This window comes from Myiozetetes cayanensis, unplaced genomic scaffold (assembly GCF_022539395.1).
Source record: "Myiozetetes cayanensis isolate MyiCay16 unplaced genomic scaffold, myiCay2020 scf76, whole genome shotgun sequence".
In the NCBI taxonomy this organism is placed as follows: domain Eukaryota; kingdom Metazoa; phylum Chordata; class Aves; order Passeriformes; family Tyrannidae; genus Myiozetetes; species Myiozetetes cayanensis.
The window spans coordinates 124220-136546 of NW_026088031.1; the positions used below are offsets into that span (position 1 = coordinate 124220).

The 12327-nt window shown below is 64.5% G+C and overlaps 1 protein-coding gene across 1 annotated transcript; it reads right to left on the bottom strand.

The window, feature by feature from the left end:
* Positions 1-1023: 1023 nt before the first annotated feature.
* Positions 1024-10789, bottom strand: LOC126652308 (antigen peptide transporter 1-like; the record flags this gene model as incomplete). The annotated part of the gene is given in 13 exon segments (XM_050339009.1): positions 1024-1263; positions 1407-1421; positions 1423-1544; positions 1953-2130; positions 2709-2882; positions 4712-4792; positions 4794-4919; positions 5570-5698; positions 7129-7326; positions 8362-8707; positions 8783-8888; positions 9878-9901; positions 10363-10789. Coding segments are annotated over 13 exon segments (1812 nt in total), but the record flags the coding sequence as incomplete, so codon positions are not given.
* Positions 10790-12327: the final 1538 nt, after the last annotated feature.

The window sequence follows — 12327 nt, forward strand, 5'->3', positions numbered from 1 at the left end:
CAGTGCTCCCAGTGCGGGTGTGGCCGTGACTCACCGCTCCGGCAGCAACAACAACAGCGGGGGGGAGGGCGCGGGGGGGCCCCCCTGGGACCCCCCAAAGGCTGAGGGGAGGAGGGGGCGGGGGCAGCGCTTTTGGGGGAGCCTCCCCCGCGGCCCTCCCCCACCCGTGTTCACTCCCGTGTCCCCCCCGTGTCCTTCCCGCGTCCCCCTCTACCCGTGTCCACTCCCGTGTCCCCCGTGTCCTTCCCGTGTCCCCCACCCGTGTCCACTCCCGTGTCCTTCCCGTGACCCCCTCGTGTCTCCTCCCTTGTCCCCCACCACGTGTCCCCCTTCCCCCACGCCGTGACCCCCGTGTCCCTCGTGTCTTCCCTTCCCCGTGTCCCCCACGCCGTGACCCCCCGTGTCCCTCCGTGTCTTCCCCTTCCCCCGTGTCCCCCCACGCCGTGACCCCCGTGTCCCCTCCCGTTTCCCTCCGTGTCCCCCTTCCCCCCACCCCGTGTCCCTCCCGTGTCTTCTCATCCCCCCGTGACTCCTCCGTGTCCCCCCACCCCGTGACCACCCCTGTCCCCTCCGTGTTCCCCCGTGTCCCCCTCCTCATTTCCACCTCCCCGTGTCCCTCCGTGTCCCCCAAGCCGTGACCCCCGTGTCTCCTCCCGTGTCCCCCACACCCCGTGACCCCCATGTCCCCCTTCCCTCCACCCTGTGACCCCCGTGTCCCCCCGCCCCCGCCAAGGAATTTTCTCCATCAACACGATGAGCTCATTGGGGGGAGGAGGCGTGGGGGCCCAGCTGGGCGGGGAAGGGGGAGAAGGGGAGGGGCCCCATTGCGGGGGGAGGAACAGGGGTCCCGATTCCACCCCCGCTCCGTTTGTCAATTGATCCGCTGATTTATTGATCCGCTGATTTATCGATTCGCTGATTTATTGATCGATCGATTTTACACGTGGGTCACTGTGTGTCCCCAGTGTCCCCATCCCTGTCCCCAGTGTCCCCCTCCTCATCCCCAATGTCCCCAGTGTCTCCCTCCCCGTCTCCGGTGTCCCCAGAGTCCCCCTCCCCATCCCTGGTGTCCCTGCTGTCCCCTGCAGTGTCCCAGGGGGGTGTCCCCAGCTCCCCGGGCCCCCCCAGCTCCCGCAGCCGCCCCCCCTCCAGCAGGGCCACCCTGGGTGCCCGCCGGGCCAGGGCCACCTGCCCTGTCACCAACAGCACCGCCGGCCCCTCCCCCGCCCCGGGACCACTGAGATGTAGCACCTCCCGCTCCACCTGCGGGGACACGGGGGGACACGGGGGGACACGGCATGGGGAGTCAGGGGACACGGGGACACAGAGAACCAGGGGACATGGGAGGTCCAGGGGACAGGGGGACATGGGGACCCAGGGGACACGGGGACAGCGCTGTGACCCACCTGGCGCCGGGTCACACGGGTCGAGAGCCCGCGTGGGCTCGTCCAGCACCAGCAAGCGGGGGGTCCTGAGCAGGGCCCGGGCCAGGGCCACCCCCTGCGCCTGCCCCCCCGAGAACTGCATCCCCCGCGGGCCCACCTCTGGGGACAGAGGGGACACACTGGGGACACCGTGGGGACACGCTGGGGACACGCCGGGGAGCTGCACCCACCCTGCACCCACCTTTGGGGAGAGGGAGGGGGCAGCGAGGAAACAACAAGGGGACAGTGTGGGGATGATGAGGGGACACTACAGGGATGATGAGGGGACGTTATGGGGACACAGTGGGGACACACTGGGGACACTACGGGGATGGTGAGGGGACACCACAGGGACAGCAAGGGAACAGGGAGGGGAGGGGAGAGAGTGGGATGTGGTGAGGAGGCTTTGGGGACATCACAGGGACAACCTTGGGGACGGTGAGAGGACATTACGGGGATGCTATGGGGACACCCTGGGGACACCACAGGGAAGTGGCGAGGACACCGGGGGGGACACCTGCGCCTTACCCGTGTCATAGCCATGTGGCAGCTGCGTGGCCCAGGCGTGCACCCCCACCCGCCGCGCCGCCGCCGTCACTCGTGTCACCTGTGTCACCTGCGTCCCCTCCCCGTGTCCCCAGCCCAGCGCGATGTTGGCATGGAGGGAGCGGGACAGGAGGGACAGGGACTGCGGGACACCGGCCACCTGTGGGGACAGGGGACATGGGGGGCTGCGGGGGGGGCGTGGGGACGGGGAACATCGGGACGGGGGAGACACAGTGGCAGGAACAAGGAGGGAACGTCTGGGGACACGGGGGGGCCACGGGGACCTGTTGGGGACACAGCGGTGACCCAGGGGTGGCAGCAGAGGACACTGGGGGTGGCCGTGGGGACCCGTGAGGGACAGAGGGTGACGTGGTGGTGACCACGGTGACACAGGGGGAGCCACTGGTGACCCTGGGGTGGCACTGGGGACTCGTTGGGAACCCACTGGAGACCTAGGGGTGGCCACGGAGACCCGCTGATGACCCACTGATGACCCGGGGTGGCCCAGGGGACATGTGGGTGATGCAGGGGTGGCCATGGGAACCTGCTGGGGACCCAGGGGTGACCCGGGCACAGCACTGGGGGCTTGGGGGTGACTCAAGGGTTGGCCCGGGGTGTCACCTTGTCACTGCAAGGCAGGACCTGCCCAGGAGGGCTCAGGGGGTGTTTGGTGACAGAGGGTGGCAGTGGGGACCCGGGGGTGACCTGGGGGTGGCCATAGTGACCCGGGGGTGTCACCTGTCGCCGCAGGGCGGGGTCAGCGCGGGGGCCCAGGGGGGCCCCGTCCAGCAGCACGGCCCCGGCCGCCAGGGGGCGCACTCCCAGCGCGGCCAACGCCAGGGAGCTCTTCCCGCCGCCAGGGGGCGCCAGCACCGCCACGAGCTCCTCGGGACGCACGGACAGAGACACCCCCTGGCGGCGGGAATGGGATGGGATTGGGATCGGGAATGGGATCGAAACAGGAATGGGATCGGACTGTGAATGGGAACAGGCATGGCAATGGGAATGGGGATGGGAACGGGAATGGGACCGGGACCGGGAATGGGAACAGGATCAGACCGAGAATGGGAATGAGATGGGGATTGAACCAGGAATGTGAACGGACCGGGAATGGGATTGGGATCACACTGGAATGGGAACTGCGTGAAAGGGGATGGGATGGGATGGAACAGGGAATGGGATTAGGATGGAACCAGGAATGGGAATGGTGGGAGAGGGGTCAGGACCGAACTGAGAATGGGAATGGGATTGTACTGGGAATGGGAACATACTGGGAATGGGACTGGGAACGGTGGGAGAGGGGATGGAACTGGGAATGGGATTGTACCGGGAATGGGAACGGGATTCTAAGGGAATGGGAACAGGATCGCACTGGGAATGGGAATAGGACTGGGATCCTACAGGGAATGGGAACGGGATTGTACCGGGAATGGGATTGGGATCACACTGGGAATGGGAATGGCGGGAGAGGGGATGGGATTGAACTAGGAATGGGATGGGGATGGAACCGGGAATGGCGGGAGAGGGGATGGGATGGAACTGGGAATGGGACTGGGATGGAACCAGGAATGGGAACAGTGGGAACAGCAGGAGAGGGGATGGGGATGATACTGGGAATGGGATGGGGATGGCACCAGGAATGGGATTGGAATCATACTGGGAATGGTAACGGTGGGAGAGGGGATGGGGATCGCACTGGGAATGGGAACAGCAGGAACAGGGATTGCACCAGGATCAATGGGAGAGGGGATGGCCATGGGAACAATGGGAGATCGCAGTGGGAATGGCAACCTCCCTGGGAATAATGGGGATCACACTGGGAACAAAGGGGATCTCACTGGGAATAATGGAGATCACACTGGGAACAAAGGGGATCATACTGGGAACAAAGGGGATCTCACTGGGAACAAAGGGGATCACACCGGGACAAGGATTGCACCAGGAGAGGGGATCCCACTTGGAATGGGGAGAGCACCAGGATAGGGGATGGCACCAGCACTTCCATGTGAACCCTGTCCCTGTGTCCCCAGCCTGTCCCCTCATGTCCCCCATATCCCCACGGTGTCCTCCCATATCCCCACCCTGTCCCCATGTCCCCCCACACCTCCCATGTCCCCCCACCCCCCATGTCCCCATGTCCCATCCATGTCCCCCCACATCCCCCTATCCCGCTGTGTCCCCCAATATCCCTACCCTGTCTCCATGTCCCCCTACACCCCCATGTCCCATCCGTGTCCCCTCATGTCCCCCACCTCCCCTCCATGTCCTGTGTCCCTCATCTCCCCCATTTCCTTAACACCTCCACATCCCCTCGTGCCCCCATGTCCCCCATCTCCCCCACCTCCCCTCCATGTCCCGTGTCCCTCATCTCCCCATCTTCCTCCACATCCCCTCATGTCCTCCCCATGTCCTATCTGTGTCCCCCCCATGTCCCCATGTCCCATCCGTGTCCCTCCATGTCCCCATGTCCCATCCATGCTCCCCCATGTCCCCATGTCCCATCCATGTCCCCCCATGTCCCATCCATGCCCCCCATGTCCCCATGTCCCCTTGTGTCCCCCTCATGTCCCCATGTCCCACCCATGTCCCCATGTCCCATCCATGTCCCCCCATGTCCCCATGTCCCATCTGTGTCCCCCCATGTCCCATCCATGCCCCCCCATGTCCCATCCATGTCCTCCCATGTCCCCACGTCCCCTCGTGTCCCCCCATGTCCCCCCACACCCCCTCTGTGGTGTCACCTTGAGGACGGGCTCGGCCCGCCCAGGGTAGGTCACGGAGACATCCTCGAGATGCAGTCCCGCCGTCCCGGAGCCCCCCCTGGCCCCCGGGGGTGACAGGGGATGGTGTCCCCAGTACTGCCACCTCCTTGGCCTCGTGCAGCAGCTCCAGGAGTGTCTCAGAGGAGCTGACGGCCTTGGCCAGGACCGGGAGGTGCAACAGCAGCAACTGGGGACACGGGGACACTGGGGGGATTTGAGGGACATGGGGGGAAACGGGGAGATCGGGGGGCTTGGAGGAGCTGGGGGAACATGGGCGTGGGGACAGGGGTGGGGACACAGGGACACGGCACAGACTGGGGACACGGGGACATCAGGGGGGCTTTGAGGGACATGGGGGGACAAAGGGACATTGGGGGGATTTGAGGGGCATGGGGGGACACGGGGACATCGGGGGGCTTGGAGGAGCTGGGGGAACATGGGGGTGGGGACAGGGATGGGGACACAGGGACATGGCAGGGGACGGGGGGACCCAGTGGAGACACGGCAGGTGCACGCTGAGACACAGTGAGGGGACACGGGGAGGACCTGAGGACACAGAGGGGACACAACAGGGTTAGGGTGGGGACAGAGGGGACAGGGATGGGGACATGGCCAGGAGGACACAGGGACACGGCTGGGAGGGCACGGGGACATGGGAGGGGGACATGGGAGGACAGTGACATGGGGAATAATGGGGTTGGGGACACAGTGGGGACATACTGGGAACACAGGGAGGACAGGTTGGGGACACATTGGGAATGGGTTGGGGACACGCTGGGAAGGGGTTGGGGACACAGTGGGAAGGGGTTGGGGACACAGTGGGGACACGCTCCTCACCTCCACAGCCCTGGTGAACTGCAGGTGGCACATGAGGATGGTGACCAGCTCCCCAGGGGTCACGGTCCCCAAAGCCACCAAGTGTCCCCCTCCGAGGAGCAACCCCAGCTTCAGGACCAGCATGGGGAACTGGGGACACAGGGACACACAGGGTCACAGGGTGTCACCCCAGCCCCGTGTCCCCGTGTCCCCCAGTCCCATGCCACCACACCCCTGTGTCCCCAGCCCCTGTCACCACATCTCCCATCCCTGGACCACCCACCTCTGTGTCCCCATGTCCCCTGTCTCCATAACCTCCTGTCCCCATGTCCCCCATCCCCCTGCCACTTCAATCTCATGTCCCCTGTCCCCCATGTCCCTCAGCCCCCTGCCACATGTCCGCCATCCCAGTGCCCCCTTTCCCTGTGTTCCCTGTCCCCGTGTCTCCATCCCCATGCCACTGCATCCAGTGTCCCCCAGCTCCCTGCTGCCATGTCCCCATGTCCCCTGTTACAATGCCACCCTGTCCCCATGACCCCCAGCCCCACGTGCCACCCGTCTTCACATTCCTTGTCTCTGGATCACCACGCCCTCGTGTCCCCCGGCCCTTTGCTGACACACCCAATGTCCCCACACCCGTGTCACCCTGCCCCTTGTCCCCCACCCCTCTGCCACCCTGTCCTCACCCCTGTGTCCCCCTCCCCCACGTCCTCCCCTCCTGTGTCCCCCGTCCCCATGTCCCCCTCCCTCTGTCACCCTGTCCTCGCCCCTGTGTCCCCTCCCCCCAACACGTCCTCCCCTCCTGTGTCCCCCATCTCCGTGTCCCCATGTCCCCTGCCACCCTGTCCTCACCCTGTGTCCCCTCCCCCAACACGTCCTCCCCTCCTGTGTCCCCCATCTCCGTGTCCCCATGTCCCCTGCCACCCTGTCCTCACCCTGTGTCCCCCTACTCACCCCCACGTCCCCCACCCCCGTGTCCCCCTGCCCTGTGTCCCCCATCCCTCTGCCACCAAGTCCTCCGTTTCCAGACTGCTGGTCCTCATCCCCCTGTGTCCCTCGTCCCCATGTCCCCCCCCATGTGTCCCCGACCCCTGTGCCCCCGGGCCCCTGCCACCCTGTCCCAACCCCTGTGTCCCCCCCAACCCCATGTCCTCCACTCATGTGTCCCCCATCCCCATGTACCCCACCCCTCTGCCACCCTGTCCTCACCCCTGAGTCCGCCCCTCACCTCCATGTCCCCCACCCCCGTGTCCCCATCCCTCTGCCACCAAGTCCTCCATTTCCAGACCGCTGGTCTCCAATATCCCATGCCCCCATCCCTGTGTCCCCCCGTGTGTCCCCTCCCCTGTGCCCCCATCCCCGTGTCCCTCCCTGTCTCCCATGTGTCCCCCGTGTGTCCCCATCCCCTCATGCCCCCTGTCTCCCGTGTGTCCCCTGTGTCCCTGTACCCCGCTGGCCCAGAGTGCCACCCCGTACGCCAGGGCCTCCCCGCCGTGTGTCCCCGTCCCCCCGTGCCCCCCGTCCCCGTGTGTCCCCCCAATGTGTCCCCATCTCCCCGTGTTCCCCCCGTGTCCCCGTACCCCGCTGGCCCAGCGTGCCACCCCGTATGCCAGGGCCTCTCTGCTCTCCAGGTGGTGACCGTGGCTCAGGCGCTGCCGGACACGGGTGGTCATTCCGGCTTCGTGGCCGAAGGCCCGGACAGTCCCCAGGGCCCCCAGCGACTCCAGGGCCACTGCGGTGGCACCGGCCAGAGCCTCCTGCGCCCCCCGCGCCAGCTCCTGGGGACATGGGGGACACCACAGGGGTCACCACGGGGGCTCACCACATGGGGTCACCACATGGGGGACACGGCATCACCACGGAGGGTCACCACAGGGGGGACAGGGGGTACCCTGGGGACACAGGGTCACCACAGGGGTCACCACTCGGGGTCACCACGGGGGTCACCACATAGGGTCACCACATGGGGGACACAGTGTCACCACGGGGGGTCACCACACGGGGGATAGGGGGTACCCTGGGGACATGGGGTCACCACGGGGGGTCACCACTGGGGTCACCACACGGGGGACAGTGGGTACCCTGCGTACTCTGGGGACATGGGGGTCACCACAAGGATGGAGGACATGGAGGGTGGACAGGGTGGGGACAGGGAGGGGACAGAGTGGACACCACATGGGGGTCACCACAGGGGTCACCACAGGGGGGACAGTGGGTACCCTCGGGACATGGGGGACAGGGGGGTCACCACAGGGATGGAGGGCATGGAGGGTGGGTACAAGGAGGGGGACAGAGTGGTCACCACAAGGTCATAGGGGGGTCACAGAGAGCACACGGGGGTTACACGGGAGTCACTGCAGGGTCACCACGTGGGATCATGGGGGGGGTCACCCTGGGGACAGGGAGGTCACCTCGAGGTCACCACACGCGCAGATGGGAGGCAGGGAGGGCACAGGGGACAGGAGAGGGTGACAGTGGGCGCAGGGAGGTGACAGCAGGCACCAGGAGGGGACAGGAGGGACTCGGACAGGACGCGGGGAGGGGACAAGCAGCTTTGGGAGGTGACATGGGGCACACAGCGCAGGGAGGTGACCAGGGGTGCAGGGGAGGGGACAAGGGGCCCAGGGAGGTGACATGGGCTGCGAGGAGAGGACAAGAAGAGTGACCGGCGTGGGGCGGGGTGTGCAGGGACAAAGGTACAGGTTACAGAGGGAGGTGACTAAAAGGCTCGGGGGAAGCGCTGAGGGGAAGCCTGGCGAGGACAGGGGGTGCAGGAAGGTGGCACTGGGCACACAGGGGTGACACCCCGGTACCTGCTGGGTGGCGGCCACGCGGTGCGGCAGCAGCAGGAGCAGGGGCAGCAGCAGGAGGGTGCCCAGGGCCAGCAGCGGGGCCAGCGAGCCCATCACGGCCAGCAGAGCCCCTGCCCGGGCCAGCGCCCACAGCGCCGGCACCAGCTCGTCGGCCAGAGCCCCGTGGGCCGCCGCCGCATCCCCCGTCACCCGCGCTGCCACCGCGGCCGGAGTGTCCCCCAGGACGCCCCCCGGGCCGGTCACGTCCCCCCGCAGAACCGCGGCCACCGCGCCGCGCTGGAGCCGCCCCCGAGCCCGGGTCAGCGCCGCGGCCGCCGCTCCGTCACAGCCCAGCTCGGCCAGGGCGCTGCGGGGACAGCGCGGGGTCAGCGGGCACCGCCACCTCCGGGGGTGTCCCCTCCCTGGTCCTATTGTCACCCACCTGCCGAGCCCCAGCGCCACCAAGGGCCACACGGCCGCCCACGCGTCCTCCTCCCGCATCACCCGGTCAGCGACGTGGCCCGTGAAGTAGAGGCCGGCCACCTCACCTGCGGAGAGGGGACACCCCCAGGGTGGGGGGGACAGCCCCCGGCGTGAAGGCGTGCCCCACTTTTTAGGTACCGACCACACTCAAAACGGGGGGTTCAGCCCCGAAATTGGGTGCTGACCCCCCCTGTTGTGGGCTAAGACCCTAAACCCGGGGTTGAACTCCTGAAATTGGGGTCCAGAAAACCCAGAGTTGGGTGTTGACCCCTGAAAATTGGGTGTTGACCCCTGAAAATTGGGTGTTGACCCCTCCTTGCGGGTTAAGACCGTAAACTTGGGGGTTGAACTCCCAAAGCTGGGGTCTGGAAAACCCAAATTTGGGTGTTGACCCCTGAAAATTGGGTCCTGATCCCCCATATTGGGTAATGAGCCCCCAAATTGAGTCCTGCACACCTAAAATTATCTGTAGACCCCTGAAAATTAGGTGTTGAGCCACTAAATTGGGTCTGACTCTCTAAAATTGGGTGTCATCCCCCCAAATTGGGTCCTGACCCTTGAAAATTTGCTCCCAACCTGCCAAAATTGTCTCCAAAATGGGTCCTGACCAGCCAAAAATGTGTTCTGACCCACTCCAAAATTGGTTTCTGGTCCCCCAAAATCGGGCCCTGCCTCTCCAAATTGGGCCCTGTCACCTCCACAAATTGAGACCTGACCCCCCCCAAATTGAGTCTCGACCCCCCGGTTGGGTCCTACCCCCTCAAACTGGGTCCTGCTCCCTCCAATCTGCTCCTGCCCCCCCTAGTCGGGTTCTGTTCCCCCATAAATTGGCTCCTGCCCCCCCCCAAGTCGTGTCCTTCCCTTCCTAAATCGGGTCCTGCCCTGCCCAAATTAGGTCTTTTCCCCCCAGTGGGGTCCTGCCACTCCCTCAGTCGGGTCCTACCCCACTAAAAGTGGGTCCTGCCGCCCCCAGTCAGGCCCTGCCCCCCCCAAATTGAGCCCTGACCGCCCAAATCGGGTCCTGCCCCCCCCTTGAGCCGGAGTCCCCCCATACCGAGGACCGTGGCCGCCATCAGTGTTATAAGTTAGTATAAGAATTTAGACAACTCAATTCCAATTAAACATTGATAAATTTATTAAGCAAGCGATAATAAAGCAAAACAGCGCTGGGTGGCCTGGAGGGTAAGTGCCCTGCTGAGGCACACACCAAAATGTAGTAAATGTTCCTTTTTATACATTTCCAAGTCCCGAGTTTTGAATGCGGCTGCGTTGAGGCTTGAGTTCGTTGCTCATTGTTAAGTGGTCATCTGGTATTTGTCAGAGATAAAAGCTGCAGTTCTTATCAGCTGTAAATTTTACTAGTACTGATACTTGTTTGTTTAGCAAGATGTCTGCAATTATTTTTACTGACGCTTGCTTGATTAACAGGATGTCCATGAAACTTATCTTGTTGAATTGTTGAATTATAACAAAAATTCCTTATTCCTTCATACACATAAGATTTTATGAACAAAGTTAACCCTTCTATTACAATCAGCACCCCTACGAGCACCCACCGCCCGCGCTCGGGGAGCAGCAGGGCCAGGAGCCGCCGGCTGGCGGGGGGCAACATCACGGGGGGGGGCCCGGTCCGGTGCCGGGGGGTCCTGGTTCTGCTTTCAGTGGGTCCTGGTGGGTCCCGGTGGGTCCCGGTCCCCTCCCGGTGGTTCCCGGTTGGTCCTGGTTCTCTTCCCCGTGAGTCCCAGTGGGTCCTGGCTCTGCTTTCAGTGGGTTTCCGTGGGTCCTGGTGGGTCCCGGTCCCGCTCCCGGCAGGTCCCGGTCCCGCTCCCAGTAGGTCCCGGTCCCGGTTGCGTTGTATCCTGATGAGTGCCGGTGTATCCTGACGAGTCCCGGTGTATCCCGATGTACCCCGGTGTATCCCGGTGTACGCCGGTGTATCCCGCTGTATCCCGGTGTACCCCGGTGTTTCCCGCCGGTTCCTCCCGGTCCTTTCCCGGCAGCCGCCGCCGTTTCCCGGAAAGCCGAAGGCTCCGCCCCGGGAATCCCCGGGAATCCCAGGCTGGCCCCGCCCACAGCCCGCCACTGCGGCGCTGATTGGTCAATGTTTCACTGACGTCATCGGTTACCGGGCAGAGGGAGACGGAGCAGGTTGTGAAATGGAGGGGCGGGATCAAAAAGGGGGCGGGGCCTGGGCGGGAGTGGGCGTGGCCTGGGGAGAACGGAGCGTTCTGGGAGCCTGAATTGGGAGCACTGGTGTGGACTGGGGAGCTGGTACAGCTGGACTGGGAGCACTGGTGTGGACTGGGGAGCTGAGGGAGCTGGACTGGGAGCACTGGTGTGGACTGGGGAGCGCTTCGGTCTGTACTGGGAGCACTGGTGTGGACTGGTGAGCTGGCACAGCTGTACTGGGAGCACTGGTGTGGACTGGGGAGCTGGGGAGCTGTACTGGGAGCACTGGTGTGCACTGGGGATCTGGCACAGCTGTACTGGGAGCAGTGGTGCAGACTGGTGAGCTCAGGGGGCTGTACTGGGAGCACTGGTGTGGACTGGGGAGCGCCCCGGTCTGAACTGGGAGCACTGGTGTGGACTGGGGAGTGCCCCGGTCTGAACTGGGAGCACTGGTATGGACTGGGGAGCTCAGGGAGCCATACTGGGAGCACTGGTGTGGACTGGTGAACTCAGGAGTCTGTACTGGGAGCACTGGTGTGCACTGGTGAGCTGGCACAGCTGTACTGGGAGCACTGGTGTGGACTGGTGAGCTCAGGGGTCCATGCTGGGAGATACTGGTGTGGACTGGGGAGCTGAAGGGCTGTACTGGGAGCACTGATTTCTACTCATGAGCACTGTAGTCTGTACTGGGAGCACTGGTTTAGACTGGTTAGCTCAGGAGGCTTTACTGGGAGCACTGGTGTGGACTGGGGAGTGGCCCAGTCTGTACTGGGAGCACTGGTGTGGACTGGGGAGCTGAGGGGGCTGGTGTGGACTGGGGAGCTGAGGGAGCTGGACTGGGAGCACTGGCGTGGACTGGGGAGCTGAGGGAGTTGGTCTGGGAGCACTGGTGTGGACTGGGGAGCACCCAAACCCTAACTGGTGTTAACTGGTGAGTTCACAGGGTGCTGAACCCCAGTGCAGGAGCCGCACTGGGACCCCCACTGGGAAGCATACTGGGAGCCCCACTGGGAGCTGTACTGGGATCCCCACTGGGAGCTGTACTGGGATCCCCACCAGGAGCTGTACTGGGATCTGTACTGGGAGCTGTACTGGGACCCCCACTGGGATCCCCAACAGGAGCCCTACTGGGAGCCGTACTGGGAGCTGTACTGGGAGCCCGACCAGGAGCTGTACTGGGATCCCCCCTGGGAGCTGTACTGGGAACCATACCAGGACCCCAACCAGGAGCCATACTGGGAGCCCCAGCAGGAACCATACCGGGAGCCTTACTGGGAGCCCTACTGGGAACCCCACTGAAAGCCACACCAGGAGCCACACCAGGAGCTGTACTGG